We start from the raw sequence: 19,646 nt of genomic DNA on the forward strand, positions 1-19,646 counted from the left end.
TTCTCAGTGGTTGAGCGCCTGCTGGCCCAGGTGTGCGGGGCGTTGGAGGCCGCGGAGCAGAAAGCACACAGAAGTAATTCTGATCCCAAAGGATGACGCCGTTGCGATGATCGCTCCCCGCAGTAAGACGGGCAAAGCGAGTGGAGGATTGACCAAAAATGCATGGTTTCATATTTGCAGCTGCGAATTTGCATCTACCCGTAACTCGGGCTCAAGCACACGTGGGTAAAGCTATCATGATGTTCACAAGACATAAGAACCAAACTAGAAGACAAAACCTTAGACGTGTGGTGTAAGGAGGGGGCACAAGCAGAGTTTCCTTGAGAGTCTGGGCTGTGCAGGGCTCGCCAGGCCCAGGGGTTAGGAAGCCAGCAGAAGCGGAGAGTGAGCTTGTGCACAGGACGCAGGGCCCTCCGTGTCCCTCCTGCCACGAACCGTGGGGCGCTTTGACTGCTGATTTCCATGTCCTTCTGCTTTGGGTGCTTATTAAGATATCCGAAATATTAATAAGCCTATGGGTTCTTGCCTCCTACTTAGAGAAGAATTCTGAATACTGGCACAAATAAAGGCACCATGATAAGTTTTTAAGGTTTTCAATCAGTGGGAGAAATGCATCGGAGAGTGAGGGCCCTGTCTAAGAAAGAAAGGGAAATCTGGATTCAGACCCAGTACCAGGAGCCAGCTACGTGGAGGAGCATGCAGGCCAGAAAGCATGGAGCAGGTGGCCCGATGGCGAGGGGGCAGCAAGGGCAAAAAGTGGTGAAAGAGGCAAAAAGGCTGGGCCCGCTGTGTTTCCGGCCTTTAATCCACTTCCAAAGGGGAGTGGTTAATTACCCTGCTTGGCAGCTGTGCATACAGGTGTGGTCAGGCAGGGGCATGAGGTCACACAGAGGACCACATGGTGGAGGCGTGGTCTTCCAGCTCACACACCTGATCAGTTTTATCCTCTGTGCCTGCCTATAGCACTTCTACACCCATGAGCTACGCTGCATCTGCGTTTTCACTGAGCAGAGAGGGGCTTTCATCTTCAACCCAGCGAGCACCAAAACGGCCCTGCTAAGCAGCAGGTGAGGGCGAACCTCCTTCCCACATGGCAGTTCCTCGGCTCTGTGCTCCAGTCCAGCCCCTGACTCTAGCTTCCTGCTAAAGCAGACCCTGGGAGGCAGCACTGGTGGCTCAGACACTTGGGTTCCTACCGTTCATGTGAGAGACCTGGATCGAGTTCCAGCTCCTGGATCATTTTTTAATTAATTAGAGGCAGAGGCGGTGGGGGTCAGGGGGAGGGTGGGAATCGGTCTTCCATCAGTTCTTTCACTCCTCAAATGGACACAATAACCGGAGCTGCAGTGGTCTGAAGTCAGGAGCTTCTCTCAGGTCTCTCATGTGAGTACAGAGGCCCAAGGACTTAGGACATCTTCCACTGCCTTCCCAGGCCATAGCAGAGAGCTGGATCGGAAGTGGAGCAGCCAGGACTCGAACTGGCGCCCATATGGGATGCTGGCACTGCAGGCGGAGGCTTTACCTGCTGCACAACAGCACCGGCCCCTCCAGCTCCTGTTATAAGTTTAGTCCATCTCCCACAGTTGCCACATTTTGGGGGGTGAACAAGTGGATTGGAACTCTCTATGTCTGTCTCTCTGCCTCTCAAAAACAAACCAAAGTTCATGGAAAAGAATTAAAAAGAGAAGCTTCTTTTGGTGCAGAACCCGGTTTTCCTGAATTTTTGAAGATTTCCTTCCCTGCATGCATTTCAATTTTTTGCACCCACATAAACTTCTTTTTAAATCCTATTTTTCCCCCACAAACATTTTGCCATACTCTGTGTTCTTGGCAACTTCCTGGCAATTTGACACATAGTGATGAGGGCTTAGTAAGGCCTGGGTGCCTCCAGGTTACAGCACAGCTATTGGCCAGTTAGTGAAAAGAGAAGACAAGAAATGTGCATTGGATGATGCTGATGACATTTTTTCCAAAGTTTTATTTATTTGAGGGGCAGAGTTACAGACAGAGAGAGGGAGAGGCACAGACAGAGAGAGGGAGAGACAGGGAGAAATTTCCATCTGCTGGTTCACTCCTCAAATGGCTGCAATGGCAGGAGCTAGGCCGACCCATAGCCAGGAGCCAGGAACTTCTTCCAGGTCTTCTATGTGGGTGCCAGGGGCCCAAGTGCTTAGGCCATCTTCTACTGCTTTCCCAGGCATGTTAGCAGGGAGCTGGATAGGAAGAGTAGGAGCCGGGACTTGAACTGGTGTCCATATAGGATGCTGGCACTGCAGGTGGAGGCTTAGCCTACTACGCCATGGCGCCAGCCCCGCACAACATTTTTAGAGTGCAGTTAGCAGCAGAAGGTTGTCTTTGAAGGAGGGTCATCCCAATACAGGGCCATAGGAGAACAGGAAGCGTAACAAAGCAGGAGTTTATTCAAGGAAACAGAACAGGCATGGAAGTAAATATTCCACAGACATAATGCAAGGAATTTCTTAAAAATAAAGAGCTAAGCTAGAATCTTGTGGTACAGTCTGATCCCTGTAATGGAAGGAATAGCATAGATTTTAGACTCTCAAAATGTAAAGCCATGAATGGTGAAACACATCGGAAGGCATAGACTTCTGTTGATGTTATTAAAAGGAATGAATCTAAATCAGGATTTAGTAGTGGTGTCTAAATTAAGAAAGTAGCACCCAATAACAGATTAACTGTCTGGAAATGGTAGAGCTAATTAACATAGCATAGTTTCAGATAAATATATTTTTAAAATAGAGCAGCAAGTACATAGCATATAAAAAGTGAATTCATATTAATATCCTGATCTGTCTCAACACTGGGGAGTGGTGGGGGTGTGCACTGAGTTGCATGAGCTGGGAGAGCTCTCTGTCCCTGTCTGCCCAGGGCCCTTGGGAGGCAGCGGCTGCATCGCTGGCCCCTGGTTTCCCGGACTGCAACACAAGCATAGTACAATCCACCTGTGGGGCTGTGAGATGAATAATCCCAACTATAATCCGTCCACTGTAAAGCCACATGCATCCAAGGGATTGCTGGTTTGTCTGACTGCCTTCCTGCTCTCGACAAGTACTGGGTGTGCACTGAGTATGGGTTGTATGTGATATTAAGAGCAACGCTCTGGACGTCATAGGAGAGAACAGCTTCCTGGGAAAGGAATGCCTGAGATGGATGCACGCAGTCAGGTGAGGAGGGAGAGGGGATATGGATGGATCAGGGTCCCAGGTAGCAGGGACCTCAGGCCACCCAGTGTCCAAGAGGTGTGTTTGGGTTGTCACATTGCAGAGGGGGCACTGAGAACCAGTCCCCGCAGGCTGTGCCACCAAGTGGCTGGGGCTTTATCTGAGCCTGGGGTGAGTCGTTGATTGCATCCCACAGTGGAGTGAAGGGCCAGGTAAATCCTGGCCTCTTTTCCCCAGAAGCAGGAGGGGAGGCTAAGAGCCTTGCCACGCTGCCGGTCCAGGTTAATCCTTCAGAAATTAAAACCTCTAGCGTACTGACATGCGTTTCACAAAGCTTTGGATTGCTCCCAAACCCTTGAGAATAGTTGTATTGAGTGGGTTAAGTGTTAATTGGCTGTTTCCATGGAAATGATTCAAATCACTGTCTTTCTGCATGTACACAGGCACACACACACACACACACACCACGGAACGTGATGGGAAGCTGTAAAGACAGGGCGGGCAGACAGCAAGTGTAGGGTACTCAAGTGTTAGCTTCTCAGAAGAAAGTGGCCGGGAGGGAGTGGCTCAGGTAGGAGTGATACAACTTAAAATGGAAGAGAAAGGGGCTAGTGCAGTGCGCTAGGCCTGCACCCGTGGCACCTGCAGCCCATGTGGGTGCTGGTTCGAGTTCCAGCTGCTCCTCTTCTGATCCAGCTCTCTGCTGTTGGCCTGGGAAAGCAGGGGAAGATGGTCTAAGTCCTTGGGCCCATGCCCCAATTTGGGAGACCCAGAAGAAGCTTCTTGCTCCTGGCTTTAGATCGGCCCAGCTCTGGCTGTTGCAGCCATTTGGGGAGTGAACCAGCAGATGGAAGATCTCACTCTCTCTGTCTCTCCCTCTCTCTGTCTGTAACTCTACCTCTCAAGAAAATAAATAAAATCTTTTTTTTTTTTTAAGTAAACAAGTTCATAGGCCAAGGTTAAGGACTGAGGCCAGCAGGAGTTTTAGCCAAAAGGCAAACCACAAGGAGCTACCCCCTCCCCTCATTCTGTAAATAACTTGCAGACTTGCATTCTTTTGGAATAAATTAATAGCCTTCAAGGTTACTGAGAGTTTGCCTAAGTCAATCACCTGGCTACATCCATCCTTATATATCTGTTTTGGAAATAAATTTTGTAGTTACTCTTCATCAATTTTACCTCTAAAACTGGATCACACACCTGCTAGCCATTTCCCTTCTTGCATTGTCCTCCTAGCACTTACTTTATTGTGCTCTTTAGCCTGCACACCTCTCATATTTTCACAAGACTGGAAACTCCTTGAATGCAAGGACTGGGGCAGGCGCTTGGCCTAGGGTTAACGTGCTGCCTGGTGCGTCTGCGTCCTGTCTCAGAGTACCCTGGGTGTGAGTCCTGGCTCTGCTTCTGATTCCTGCTAACGCTCACCCTGGCAGGCGCTAACTGATGGCTCATGTGGTTGGGTTCCTGCCTCTCTGGCTTGTGGTCCCAGCTCGTGGCTTCAGCCCGGTCCAGCCCTGGCTGTTTTGGGCATTTGGGGAGTGAACCAGATGCCAGCACTCTGTTTCTCTGCCTCTCAAATACATAAATATGTGAATGATTTTAAAAATACGCAAAGTGCGAGTGTCTGGTACAGCTGTTAATTTGCCACTTGGGATGCCTGCATCCCTTATTGGAGCGCCTTTTGTAAGTTCTGGTTCCTCTGCTTCCGATCCAGCTCCCTGCTAATGCACACTCTGGGAGGCAGCAGGTGATGGCCCAAGTGCTTGGAGATCCCTGCCAGCCACGTGGAAGAACCAGATCGACCTGGTCATGGCGTGAACCAGCAGGGAGAAGCTCTCTGTGTCTGTCTCTCTGCCTTCCAAATAAAATGAAATAAATAAAAGTGGAAGCAAAAGCAAGGGTAATGCTTAGGCATCTTTTTATGCCAGGTCGCATCTTTTTATTTATTTTTTTTATTTTTATTTTTATTTTTTGACAGGCAGAGTGGACAGTGAGAGAGAGAGACAGAGAGAAAGGTCTTCCTTTCCTGTTGGTTTACCCTCCAATGGGGTTTACCCTCCAATGGCAGCCGCGGCCGGCGCACCGCGCTGATCCGCAGGCAGGAGCCAGGTGCTTCTCCTGGTCTCCCATGGGGTGCAGGGCCCAAGGACTTGGGCCATCCTCCACTGCCCTCCCTGGCCACAGCAGAGAGCTGGCCTGGAAAAGGGGCAACCGGGACAGAATCCAGCGCCCCGACCGGGACTAGAACCCGGTGTGCCAGCGCCGCAAGGTGGAGGATTAGCCTAGGGAGCCGTGGAGCCGGCCGGTCGCATCTTTTTAGGCCTGGCGCAGGGTAACCATGTGTTAAACGAATGAGATATATGAGGACTGGATGAACTGCTTAGGTCACTGTCCTACACATTTCTATTGATCTTATAAATATGAAAATATCTGCAGGAGTCCCCATTTATACCAGATGGAAGACTCTTTTACTCAGGAAGGTCTGTTCCTAGAATTTTCATTGATTTTAAAGATTGGCCAGCATCACTTCTTTGTGATATTTGCCAATAAAACACACTAACACAGTGTATATTCCCTTAGACAGTCGATAGAATTTTGCTGAGTGAATACTGAATGACCGAATGCGTTTGGTTCAGAGCCAACTGAAAATTGTTTGTTTCTTAAACTATTCATTTGTGTATTCCAGAGGCAAAGAGATGGGGAAGGGGGCGGGGGGAGGGAGGCACTCCCAGCCACTGTTACAATCCAAGGATACCTGCCCTGGCTGGGCTTGGGCCTGGCCAGAGCCGGGCCTCCCACATGGACGGCAGAAACCCAGTTACCTGAGCCATCACCACGTCTCCGAGGATGCACATGAGCAGAAAGCCGGAGCCAGGAGCCGGAAGTGGGCATTGAACCCAGCTACTGTGATGAGGGATACGGGCATCCAAAGTGTTTTAACCACTAGGCTAAACACCCACCCCTAGAAAAGGTATTTTTTAAGGTTTATTTATTTATATGAAAAGCAGAGTTACAGAGAGGCAGAGGCAGAAACAGAGAGAGAGTGAAAGAGGTCTTCCATCTGCTGGTTCACTCCCCAAATGGCTGCAATGGCTGCAGCTGCGCCAATACAAAACCAGGACATGAGCTTCTTCTGGGTCTCCCACACAGGTGCAGAGGCCCAAGGACTTGGACCATCCTCCACTGCTTTCCCAGGCCACAGCAGAGAGTGGGATCGGAAGTAGAGCAGCCGCTCTCCAACCAGCACACATATGCAATGTCGGCACTGCAGGCAGTGGCTTTACCCACTGCATCACAGCACTGGCCCTAAAAAGGTTTTTAATGATTAAAACACCTTCAGCTGGAGCTGGCACTGTGGTATAGTAGGTTAAGACTCTGCCTGTGACACTGGCATCCATATAGGCATCAGTTCCAGTCCCACCTGCTCCACTTCCAATCCAGCTCCTTACTAATGGCCTGGGAAAGCAGTGGAGGATGGCTCAAATGCTTGGGCCACTGCACCCACATGGGAGATTCAGAAGAAGCTCCTGGCTCCTGGCTTCAGATTGGTCCAGCTGCAGCCATCTGGGGAGTGAACCAACAGATGGAAGATCTCTCAGTCTGTCTCTCCCTCAATCTCTATAACTCTGCCTTTTGAAAAAAATTAATATTAATGGAAGGAAGGAAGGAAGGAAGGAAGGAAGGAAGGAAGGAAGGAGGATCGGCCCAGCTGTTAGTCCATTCCTGGGGCAATTAGGGGTATTTTTTCTCAATTTAGCAACTTTAAAAATTCTTCTTGGTCAATTTTGTCTGTAGAGTTTCCTATGGAAAGTATTTAATACTTGATATCTACCTCAGGTTTGTTTGCACTGATATAAACCTTACTTTATTGCTGCTACTATTCATTTTTCACTGAAATGTTTATTCTCACCTATTATTAAATAGGATTCCCCTTCTCTTTTCTGGAAGGTCACTCTCAAATGGTGCTCCACGTCCTCTGTAACTCTGTGCTTCCAAAGGCTCTTCTTGAGAAGATGTCTGTGAAAACCACCATTCCTACTGCAACTTAGTGACAAGGCAAGTGTGCCACTCACAAACCGCAACGGAAACATCGCCCACACACTTGACAACACAGTTAAGCACTTCTAGGTTGAACACTAAGAAAAGTTGTAATCGTGCCAATGTTGTATCCAGTTCCAGTAAAAATGGCAGGACCCACAGTCGTATTAGTGAAATGTGTCACACAGGAGCACTTCTATAAAGGAGAGAATTGTTTTCAGGATCTACAAATCTTTCTCATTACAAACATAAGTAGTGACTCATTTTTTTGGTAAGTTGATAAGATTTTTATTTATTTATTTTTGCTTTGGAAGAATTCCACTGTGGCTATGTGGTGAAGAACGTACAGCTGTAACAATGTGCTATGGTAGCCTTAGAGCATTCGGCTAGTTTGCTTTTTGTGTTAGGACTGCTAAAAGCTTGCTTAACATACTCAGCTCACACGATGTGCTTTCCCAAGGAGGACAGTGCACCTGTAGTATCCTTGGCATCGCCACTTGGTCTCACATCACCTGGCTGCCTCCTCCATTGGAGGCCCAAGGAGTTCACACTTGGGGCAGTGGGCGGGCAAGGTCACCTTCCTGCTAACCTGGCCATACCCCAGGAAGCCTTACCTTGAATGTATACACATGGGCAGGATAAAAAACATACCTGCCCACCTTTGAAAGATGCCACAGGCTTTGTGCCCATTCAGGTTTACAAGAGAACAGCACAGCTAACCCCAGGCTTGCTAGGTGTGGGTGGACTCAAGGATGTCCCAAGCAGAGGGTCAAATCCTCCCAACCCATACTCAGTGGACACCCAGACCAGACAATACCCACAATGGCTGCCAGGAAAACTCCCAGGGGGGCAGGGTCCCAAGCAAAATGTGCAAGTGTAGTTTCTCTGCCTCTTTGGAGAAGTGTTCAAAGTAGAGGATATACCCAGCCAGCCAGCTATGCCGGGGGAGCGGGGCCCACAGCCCTTCCATCCCAGTAGCCATAACCTTTAAGAGGGTCAAGTGTGTTGGGCCTGCCAAGGCATCACATGCAGAGAAATGCAAGAAAGGACCCTCTGCCGAGGCCATGGGGGAGCCAGGGGCCGACAAGCAGGTGGAGAGGCCTGCCTCCCACCTCCTCCTGTCCCCTCACCCTGCAGTCTCGCCCAGGCCTGGAGCGCAGGAGCTGCTGGAAAGTTCAGTCCAATCAGACCAACTGCTTGGGCGTCTCTTCCGCTTCCAGAACGCTGGGAAATGGGAATTCTACCAAAAGGGGATCTGTGAGGGATGATCTGGGTGACAGATTGCAGTTAAAAACGTCATCTATCGAACCTAAAAAGTAGGAAATAAGACGTGCATTATTAGCATGGCAAAAACAAACAAACAAAAATCCAAAATCCAAAAAACCAACAGTGTCTTTAAAACTCGCACAGCATAACCATTTCAAGAATTAACAGGGAAGCCTGGCTTCCTCAGAAGAACTCCACAAGCTGAACAGAAATGCACTGCTCTCTGTCTACCAATGGGATGTGGTTGCCACTTGGTTTCCCACAGGCTGGAGTAGGTCTGCAGTGAGCGGCACGAACTCTCTCTCACCTGATGGCAAAAGGCCCGCAATGGGGGAATAGAGGCCCAGGACAGAGGGCAGTTTTTGAAGGGGATGGAGCCTGGTTAGCAGTGTGCCCCTGTGCTCTGCCCATGTGCCCAGGGGCTGGGAGCCAGGCTCAGCCTGCCAGCCAGAGCAGCAGGTGTGTCTTGGCTGTGCCATCTGCAGTGCCTGTAACAGCTTCCAAGAGGGATGCTGTCGCACTGCTCCTGGGCTGAAATGGCCCCAGGGCTGGCTCAGGGCAAACTTGCAAGGAAGCACTGCCCAACTTCATCCGCTCCGTGGCACCCCTGAGATGGCAGCCTATGGGACATGCGTAAGCCATGGCGAACCAGGTGGACTTTGCCGAGGCTGCTGCGGCCCAGGGGTGAGGCTGAGTGTGTTGGAGGAAGGATTGGGTATCTGTGATACTGTTGGAACAGGGCAGCAGTCAATCTTTCCCACAAAGCACCCAAGTGTAACCCCTACCACCACCACTGCTGCATGAGGCAGAGCACAGCAGCATTACAGACAGGGATTAACACATCGTGGAAGGAGAGGGACACACTGAGACTGAGACGGAGACAGACAGACACAGAGAGTGAGACAGAGACTGAACAAGCTCAAGCAACGTGGAAGGAAAGAGAGCTAGACAGAGGAGACAGAGAAGGAGGGAGAGAGATGGGCAGAGGCCAAGATGGAGAGGGAAGGGAGGAACAGAGACAGATGGACAGAGGGAAGCATAGAGACAGAGAGGAGAGGAGGGAAGGAAGGAGGGAGAAAGAGAGAGAGAGAGAGAGAGAGAGAGAGAGAGAGAGAGAGAGATCACGGCCAGGACAACAAGTCGCTGGGAGTAAGCATTATTGCTGTAAGCTTTGGAAGAAGCAACTGCCATTAAATACAATCAACAAAGACAGAGTTTTACACGTGACCTTGGAGGACACTGGCTCTCTGCAGACAGCGCCTGAGTCCTGATCAAGGTGCTGCTCTGCAGCCCAGCCCAGCAGGAGTCAGAGAACCGGCTCTGTGGGGGACACCTCCGGAGGAGAGGGGGTGGGCGCCACCTGCCTGAGCCACTGGGCTTCAAAACCAAGGACCCCCCCTCCCCACATGCCAGTGACAGCTTTCAATGAAACCTCCCGTAATCCTTCCGTGATCTCGCAAGATCCGGAGAGCCTTTCCAGATGTTGTTAGAGGTGCATATGGAGCGTGAAGACTCCACGCCCAGCTGATAACTGATAACAGTCTTTCACCCCGAACACACACAGAGGGAATGCAGCATTCTTTCATCATGTTTAAATTCTTGCCAATGATGTTTAAATGTGTATAAATAGGCACTTTAATATTGCAAATGCTTATGAACTAATTGATACGCATTCATTAATAATAAACAGCCATAATTAAATATTGAACGTTAAGAAAAACCTACAGAAAAGCCACTGTGTTTCTTTTTGGTGGTGAACTTTCCTTATTTTCCGCCTCACGTGGTAGGATCTCGCTCTTTTATTAGTAGGGCCTGCCTTTCCAGTTACCTGGCTGTCCTCTCCCACCATGGCGTCCTTCTACCCTCTGCATAACCACATCCCACACACTCCCGAGAATTTTCACCCTACCTCTGGAAGTGACGCTGAATTTCCGGTCTGAGAAACTGCTTCTTCGAATTAAAGGCTCGCTCATCTTTTCCAGAAATAGCTTAATCGTCTCCTTCTTCTCTGGACTGCTGCTTGACAAATTCAGAACTTTGCCATCCACTTTGACAGTGGAATTGCTGAGGCCAAACCAATAGAAGAAATCAAACAGTGCATCAGCTTTGAATTCATAGGCAAAGCTCAGGTTTTCTCCATTCAGCACCTCATTTCCTGGAGGGAAAAAGTTCTTCACCACCTCTTGAAAATCAAACTGAAAAAGAGGAAGAAGCAGGAAATCAAGTGCATGCGCTTAGGTGTTGTAGAACTCACAGCTCCCTGCTATCCAAAATGTCACACCCCTTATTTCTCATTCACAAAGATTCTTAAATTTTGGCCGGCGCCGCGGCTCACTAGGCTAATCCTCCGCCTTGCAGTGCCGGCACACCGGGTTCTAGTCCCGGTCAGGGTGCCGGATTCTGTCCCGGTTGCCCTTCTTCCAGGCCAGCCCTCTGCTGTGGCCAGGGAGTGCAGTGGAGGATGGCCCAAGTCCTTGGGCCCTGCACCCCATGGGAGACCAGGAAAAGTACCTGGCTCCTGCCTGCGGATCAGCGCGGTGCGCTGGCCACGGCAGCCATTGGAGGGTGAACCAACGGCAAAGGAAGACCTTTCTCTCTCTCTCTCTCTCTCTCACTGTCCACTCTGCCTGTCAAAAAAAAAAGATTCTTAAATTTTGTCTTTTTTTTAAAAAAAAAATAGACCTTTGTGTTCCATATTCCATCTAAAGATTTTGAACTGTGTGGTCAAACATATTTATTTTTACTCCATTTCTAATAAGTTGCCAGAAACTGAGTGATGTTATTGGTAGCAATAGTGATGCACCAGGGAACAAAGCGACTGGCATATGTAGTCCCACCTTATCTGTGCTCTCACATCCACAGACTTAGTCACCAGGGGCCCAGAAATATTAAACAGGAAATTCTAAAAAAGAATAATTTCAGAGTCTTAAATAAATTGTTTTATTTTGTATGATAACGGTTCCATTTTCAATTCCTGTTGCTAATCTTTTTCCTGTGCTCAATTTATAAATTAAACCTTATCATATGTATGCATGTATGGGATCAAATGGTATATGAATACTTCAAATAGCTTGTGAAACAACTGAATTAAACGATATGTTGATTTTGGTGCCAGTAAGCTTTGAAAGTCATGCATATCTTCAGAATAGGCATTATTCCGCTTTTTGCAGGCCTTCTCATCTGCATGTATTTCAATTCAGTTGGCCCCAAAATAATCTTATCTTTTAATCCTACTGGCCATGAAGTTTGGAAGTCCCCATGTGAGCTGAGTTTGGTACAACCTGCGGTTTCAGGAATCCAAAAGATTCCCAGATAATGGGGTCGCCTGGAACTACGCAAAGGCGCTGGGGCTGGTTCCTAGCATGGAACTTACAGGTCCCCCCGGGAGCTTGGCGGCTCGGGATTCAGCCAGGCGCAGGCTTACCTGGAGTCGGTAACTTTCTCCAATCACTGAGGAGATGACCATGTCCATGCCGTGCTCCAGCTGTCTTCTGATCTTGGGGTGCCTTGTGTTCACAAGGAAGGCATACGTCCTCTCTAGAAACCAGCGGGTGGAATTCAGATGGACGGAAGTGTGCACCAGGGACATAAGCATTTTCTGAGGGGCTGCCCACACAGTGCTTCCCCCCTTCGCTGCAAATTTCACTCCTCTCTGGCCACTCCCTCAGACCCTCACTGCAAAGCCTGACCAGGTTTCTAGAAATGTTTGCAAGGATTTTCCAGATTTGCGGGGACCCAGCTGAACGCTGTTGTGAAAGCATTTCAGGACACCAGCTTCTCCCCGGGATGGCAGTTTGTCACAGAAGTCTCACACGTCACGATTTCCACAATCTGATCTTTGCAGATATGCACGGCATGGACAAAAGTGTGCAAAATCCAGCCGGCTGGCTTCACGTCCTCACCTTGCTATTTGGCTCTCTCTGACATTTCCTCATTTGCAAAGCAGAAAATCAGCCCAATCCAGCAAGAAAGCTGCCCAGGGTTTCCATGTTGTCTGTCCTTCCTCCATCTCTCCCCAGCCTCTCCAGCCAACCAGTGTTCTCTGGGTTCTAAGAACCAAGGCGGTTTGAGACAGACTCTCCTCTGTGCCCTTGGCCCTATCACAAGTCCAGATGTGGAAAGCACCTCCCACTGTTTAAATAACACCATGTGTGTGTCCTAGTGGTAGTTTTTCTGTTGTCGCTGTTTTATTAACCCCTATGCCTTGTTCTGACCAACTCTGCATGATGGAAGCACTGACTCATTAGGAGATGCGAATTAGCATCAGCAAGCAACCTTTTCATCTTCCCAGCCCCCGGCATCAAGCTCCATGGGCTCAAGCACTTCACCTGGAGGCCCACCGAGACCTCTGTCCCCCCTCCGTCTGTGCCAGCCAGGGTGTGGTTTTGAGACACCTCAGAGCCAGACCTGTGGTTTTTCCAATAAGAAGGGTTTACCTTTGCAAGGAATGCATTTTGAGTTAACCTTGTTCATCTTCTTTCTCCTATCCCTGTTTTACTTTCTTCCAAATTATTTTTGGGGACACTTTATGTATAAATTACTTTATATCTTCTTTGAGATAAAAGATGGATAAGCAAATAAAACAAGCGAGGTATTTGATACCTTGAATTGCCTCCTTTTAAAGACATTTTCAAAGATTTATGTATGTATTTATTTATTTACTGGAAAGCAGAGGGTAAGAGAAAGAGGGGGAAGGAGAGAGATTTTCCATCCTCTGGTGCATTCCCCAAGAGCCCACAACAGCTAGGGCTGAGCCAGGCCAAATCCAGAAGCCAAGAACTTCAACCAGATCTCACACATCAGTGGCAAGAACCCAAATACTTGAGCCATCATCTGCTATTTCCCAGGTGCTTTGGCAGGAAGCTGGATCAGAAGCTCAGAGTAGCTGGGACTTGAACCAGCATTCAGATAAGGGATGAAGGCATCCAAGTGGTGGCTTAACCTGCCATGCCACAGAACATCCATCCCTTGAATTAAGTTTCACACAGCAAAAAAACCCACAAAACTTTTAGGGTCATTAAATACTCAGGGCTATCCTATTCCACAATTGTGCTGGTTGAGCAGGTTGTGTACTGCACAGCTCCAGAGAACAGCACGCAGTTACAACCATCGTCTCTCTGTATATTTATTATGACAAAGTTCTGGAAAGCATTCGTACTTGTTGGGAGAAAATGGTAGCTTTTCTGATTTTTTGCAAAAGTGAAGTTTTAGAATAGTGACAGGACTGGACATGTTGCCTTGATCACAGTCTAAACTTGACTGTCTTAAGTTTCTGCATCATAGAACTTACTTCTGTACCTCCTTCCACAATGGTTGTCCTACAGCACCAAGATCTCCTGGTATCACTCCCTGTACTTTAATTAAAATGTCAAGAAGGAGAGGTCCCTGATTCTTTCCTTTGATTCATTCTGAGAGATGGACGTGGGGTGTACTTGACACAGCCTGGAGAACTCTCTGGCTTTCTGGTCATCATCAAGCCAAAGAACATGAGGGCTCAGCTGTTCTAACAAGCACCGCTGATTCCTGTGTATTCTGTACCCAGCCTTGCCTGCAGAGAGAGCATCGTGACTTTGAACCACGGACTACGCAGAATCTGAGTGGTGTGGATGTCTGAGGAAGTCTCTTTGAAATGGATAGATTATTTCTCATTTTAAGAAAGCTATTTGGAAGCAAGCTCAAGAAGTTCTACCTGTATCATAGAACTTTATGCCCATGATTTTCCTCACACCACTTTGAGCAAGAGTAGGAAGGAAAACTCTAATCAGATAAAATAGTCAACCTTATCGGTTAATATGATTTCTTGGAAGAAATAATAAAGAGATGTATCTGTCAAAATGTGAAATTCTAACACCAGGGGCTGAAACATGAAATCATCTACGAGTGCTACTTCTTTATCTTAGTTTCCCCATCTATAAAATAGGCAGGCAGGCATTTGGCCTAGTGCTTAAGACACCAGTAACATTTCCACACCCCATAGCAGAGTGCCCGGGTTCAACACTCTGGCCCCAGCTTCCTGCCAATGCAGACCTGCGGGGCAACAGGTGATGGCGCAAATGGTTGGGTTTCTGCCACCTGTGCTGGAGACCTGGACTGTGATGACTTTCATACTCCACAATGTCCCCACCTGGATGCTAAACCTGTAGGGCCATTGTGCCGCTTAATTACATTAAAGCAAGCCTCAAGCATAGTGTTAGAGGTGTGACAGAGCATGTTATAAATCATCCTCAGAGCTCCAGTCATTTGGGTACCTTGAAGGGCTCAGAACATCAGACCACTTCCTGTTTAGACAGGAAGTAGAACCTCTGAAGGTTCGGGATGTCAACTCACTTTCCTGCCTAGACAGGAAGTGGAACCTCTGAAGGCTCAGGATGTCAGGTCAGTTCTTACCGACACAGGAAGTAGGAAGAAAGCTCCGAGAGCGGTGGTGTCTGCTCTAAGATCACTTAGAGACTGGTTCCATAGGCTCGAGCTGTGCTTCAGATGCCCTCTGAGACCAGGCTCCTCACTGCTGGCCTGGTCAGAAGCTGACTTCCACCTGTCTTCTTCATGCCCCATTCCTACCCCTCAGCATGCCTCGGCCCAACACCCAGCAAGGCAGGACCAAAGCAACAATGTTTATAGACCTACCTTTTGAGGTGTCTTTTTTGGTCAGGACGTTCACAAAGAACAGCATGGGTTTGCTCAATATGGTTTCCCTGTAGTCCTTATAATCACAGTAGTTGGTCAGTTCCACATATCTACAAAAAAGCAGAGATAATTGCAAATGTAACACACCCTCGCACCTAAGTCAGGAGTGGGACGTGCTGCTGGTCAGGTCCCTTCCACAGGCATGAACCTTGGAGGGAAGCCCCCAAAATGTGCTTTTACAGAGGTCACCATATTTTGTACCACATCGATCAATCTGCTTCCCCTCGTCACAGTTCATGGACTGAGGGAAGAGAGTGTGACCCAGGGGTGCCATGATCCGTGGGGTGGCCTGGCTTCGTGCTTAGCTCTCAGTGGTAACCTTTAACAAATGACAACCATCTTTCAATTGGGCTCTAGGAGACCATTTGAAGCTCTAAGCCCGTCTGGCCAGAGGATGGATTGAATTCACTCTTGGTGTAATGGGTGAGTCCTCTTCAGTGGAGTCACTGTCTGGTGACCAGTGAATCTGCAATTTCCCTTCCCATCTCCTCCCCACTTTTCCTCTCCAATCCCAAGACAAACCCAGCTCCCCCTCACATGACTCAATCAACCACCACATGTGGTGGAATGAGAAGGCCATGCCAAGATGGCCGCTGGCAAGCAAGCGTCAGTTACTCAGGAATGGCTTTGAATCCCACCTGGCAACGGAGCCCGCCTGGAAACAGGCTGTGATTGGATGGCTTTGGATACTGCCTGGCAACAGGCTGTGATTGGTTAGGGCATAGACCACCCCTTGACCGGATTGGCTGCCTTGGCTATATAAGCAGCTGTAGCAACTGAAATAAACAAATCTGCACGCTGGTCGCCTCTGGCCTGCTTGCACCGGATTCCCGGGGTCTGTGTGGTGACTCCGCGCCTCTTGCCCCTACCACGCTCCTCTTTTCAGGAATGAATCCACAGCAACAACCACACATACAAACTATTACCAATTCACATCTCCCTGGTTCCGAGTTCATGTAATTTTAAAAAATTAGACTTTTGCTCCTATGCTGATTAAATGTAGTCACCTTGGTTTTAGTTCATTATTCCAGCTTAGCAAAACTCTTTCTGAATCTCGACTGTGTCATCCAGCATGCAAGCTTTTCTCCCCTGCCCTACAAATTTTCCAAGTAGCCTTTCTAAGTCTCTACTCACATGGCTACAAAAAGATCCAGTTGCAAGTTAGCTTTTGCAGAAGGCTGATTTTCTAGCTACAGCCAAGCTCAAATATGGTGTGGACAACGGCTGGCTGAGTGGTATCTAATGGGCTGAAGGATGCGTCTGCCTTGGTCCCTCTTAAGCGCAGAGCCGGCTCCTGCTGCCGCAGCTGTGAGCATCTGTATAGAGCACATAGCGGGGCTGAGCTGTTGCGCTACAAGGCAGCATGCGTGTTTTACATCAATCGCGAGCAGGGACAGCTCCAAGCATTTCTTCCCGACTGCTTGTCCTTCTAGTGCCTGATGTGAAAATCACAATCTCAGAGAACAAGCAGCTGCTGCAGGGGGCCGTGACTACACAGTCCTCTGCTGTCTCTCCCCAAGCCTGCTTCCCTCAACCCCCTCAGAGGGGCCAGCACACAAGACCGTGACCCATGTGTGGGTCAAGATCACAAGGGAGACCATCTACCCCGAGGCAGAAAAACACAGCATCCACTCCCTGTCTCTCAGCTTGGTTTCTTAGAAACCTATGTCATTATCTTTTTGCTGGGATTGTCAGACCTGATTTTGAGAGCTTTTAAATCCGACCCCTGATGGAGACTCTAACACACTTCCTGCCTTTGCTTTCATCAGGCTTTTAAAGCACTCTCCACCTCCCAAGACATCTGCACCAGTGGGGCTTGGGGGGCTGGGCCTAGGATGGGGGCAGGGCGCACAGAGTTGGAGTATTCCAGAGAATGAAAGGAGGTGAAGGTGCTGATGTCCTGGAGGTGTGGGCAGGGGGCTTTAGAAACAGCAGAGTGCGAGGAGGGACCTGGAGGGTGTAAGAAGGGATGGGACTAAGAGGATGCCAGGCAGGTTCTGTAGGTTTCTTCTTCTTTTTTCTTTTTCTTTTTGACAGGCAGAGTGGACAGTGAGAGAGAGAGACAGAAAGGTCTTCCTTTTGCCGATGGTTCACCCTCCAATGGCCGCCATGGCTGGCGTGCTGCGGCAGGCGCACCACGCTGATCCGAAGGCAGGAGCCAGGTGCATTTCCTGGTCTCCCATGGGGTGCAGGACCCAAGCACTTGGGCCATCCTCCACTGCCTTCCGGGGCCACAGCAGAGAGCTGGCCTGGAAGAGGGGCAACCGGGACAGAATCCGGTGCCCCAACCGGGACTAGAACCCGGTGCGCCGGCACCGCTAGGTGGAGGATTAGCCTAGTGAGCCGCGGCGCCGGCTAGGTTTCTTCTTAAACCCCACCCACACCCTCACCTGGATGGGGCAGGTGGGGGCACCTTGGAAGCCTGGGAGGGGCATTTCCCAAGTGGCCAACTGTCAAATGGTACCAGAGGAAGGAAGAAAACAGATTGAGGAAAGAGAGAATCACTGTTCATTCATTCTTTCTCATTCATTCATTCAGTAATATTCATGAAGCCACAAAGATGTGCTGGCACCAGGTGGGCTTGCACAGGTGTCTTCTTATATGTGAGGGGCTCAGAACCTAGCAAGCAGGGGGTGGGAGGAGAGCAGGACAAGGGTCTCTCTGCGTCATCCTGTAACCCCTCTTCCATCCATCTATTCAGCTGGCATCAACATCAGAAGGGCAGGTGCCTGATTGGGGTGGGAGCAGAGTCGGACCCCATCTGGGGTTCATCCAAGGGGAGTTTCACACTCTCCCTCAAGCTTGCTTATCGTGAAGCACCTTTATTCTTTTGCTCAAGACAATTCCTCGATTCTCCCTACTCCCATTGTGTGACTGAATTTCTCTGGGGTAAATGTTGGGTGTTTGTGTGCAGGCCACCCAGGGAATTTGCAGTTTTGATTGCTTTTATAATGGCACAAAGGACAGTGTGGTATTTCCCTCTGCCTGATTGGAAAAATCACCTGATTTTGACATCATCGGTTTTCTCCCACTGAACCCCACAAGTTTAAAGACAAAGACAGCGATATCAGTTTAGAAAGGACCAGTGATTGGGAGAATAATCACGTTCCCCAGAATTCTGTAGAAGACATTTCTGAACTCTGGACAGTTCAAAAAATGGTCATTTGGCAAGATCAGAGAAGGGAGGAATACTGAGTGGAACGTGTGACCTACACATGAATTACCCATCTGAGAGCCCGAATGGAACAGAATGACTTGACTGATAAAACTCTGTGCAACATGACAAAACCTACCTTCGGTGACTCAGAGCCACCTGAAGGGCTGTACTGGTCCATAAACCTCCTCATGTGAGCAGCTGTGTGAGACACTCCCACCCCAGGGCCCGGCGGCCAGGATTCACAGACCAGAGATGGTGGCAGTGTCCCTCCCTGTCCCCAGGCCACAAACGGGAACCACAGCTGTGCCCGTCATCCTCAGGCGATGCCCTCAGAGACCCCCGGCAGGTGCCTGCCCCTGCCCCAAGCACTGTAACACCCAGCATGTTGATCTGATCACCAAGAAGGCTACCTAGTGACTCACAGGCAGGCAGTTTGTACAGCACGGATGCACTGGACAGAGGGATGCCTCACGTGCCCTGACATGGAGAGGTTGGTGACAGATTTCATCACACTACTTAGGGCGGTGACAATCCGCAAGTGATTTAGTGCTGGAACTTTCCATTTAATATTTTCTGACCTCGCTTGACCGTGAGCGACCGAAACTACCAAAAGCTAAACTGCAAATAAGGGGGGTGGAGCTTAACGGCACCTCACTAATCCCTGTGTGTCCAGCCTCCTACTTACGATCTGACCATTCAAGTTCCAGAGAAGTAAGTGAATGTGACTGTTCCTTTCAAATCCACTACTATAAAGCTTGGTTACATGAGGCACTACAGCACAAAATGATCAGAGGCTTTAGCTGTGAAATCACACCGGTATTTAAGTATCTGACATTTAATCATTAGTTTAAGAAGAGCCTTACCAGGCTACATTAGAATCTGGTTATTTGATCTTTATTCACAAATATTTCAGAGTGGCTAAGGCCAATATCGCCTCTGTGTGTTGACTATTTCTGTTCACACAAGTTACCATTAGGGAGGAAAAACAGTCTCTTTCATCCCTTGTTTCTTCATTGCTTTCCCCTGCCCGCACCCCCTCTCCCCCAAGTGCTCCTAGGTTGAAACCTCCTAAGCCTGGCTTGGCTCCCCCAGAAGACACGGCCGTGTCACGGGAAGCATGGCGTTCCAAGTCAGAGCCCTAATTCACGAACCCCGTCATGCACCTAGAGGACATTATGTTAAGTGAAACAGATCAGACCCGGGAAGGCAAACACTGCACCAGCAAATGGATCTCATGCAAGTAGAGAGTAAACCAGGCTCAGTAGACCAGAGCCTGGGAAGGGGTCAGCAGGGGAATGGAGCGAGGATGAGTAACG

The 19,646-nt window shown here is 49.1% G+C and overlaps 1 protein-coding gene and 1 long non-coding RNA gene across 4 annotated transcripts in view; one reads left to right on the top strand and one right to left on the bottom strand.

The window, feature by feature from the left end:
* LOC103352079 (uncharacterized) lies at positions 1 to 8,028 on the top strand. Of its 3 annotated transcripts, none has more exons than XR_007913753.2 (3): positions 1 to 225; positions 964 to 1,067; positions 7,131 to 8,028. It is a non-coding gene; the product is annotated as an uncharacterized lncRNA (long non-coding RNA). The 3 variants fall into 3 exon arrangements; XR_007913754.2 differs by having other exon boundaries at positions 1 to 221; XR_519610.4 differs by lacking the exon at positions 964 to 1,067 and having other exon boundaries at positions 1 to 221.
* Positions 7,484 to 19,646, bottom strand: part of MEDAG (mesenteric estrogen dependent adipogenesis) — a 23,925-nt gene continuing 11,762 nt past the window's right edge. The window contains exons 2-5 of the mRNA XM_002720574.5: positions 15,114 to 15,223; positions 11,911 to 12,023; positions 10,396 to 10,681; positions 7,484 to 8,529 (exon numbers count right to left, since the gene is read on the bottom strand). Of these exons, the coding sequence (XP_002720620.3) occupies positions 8,405 to 8,529; positions 10,396 to 10,681; positions 11,911 to 12,023; positions 15,114 to 15,223 (634 nt within the window). The 3' untranslated portion in view covers positions 7,484 to 8,404. The remainder of the gene's footprint in view (positions 8,530 to 10,395; positions 10,682 to 11,910; positions 12,024 to 15,113; positions 15,224 to 19,646) is intronic.

The sequence above is a fragment of the Oryctolagus cuniculus genome, chromosome 9, assembly GCF_964237555.1.
Source record: "Oryctolagus cuniculus chromosome 9, mOryCun1.1, whole genome shotgun sequence".
In the NCBI taxonomy this organism is placed as follows: domain Eukaryota; kingdom Metazoa; phylum Chordata; class Mammalia; order Lagomorpha; family Leporidae; genus Oryctolagus; species Oryctolagus cuniculus.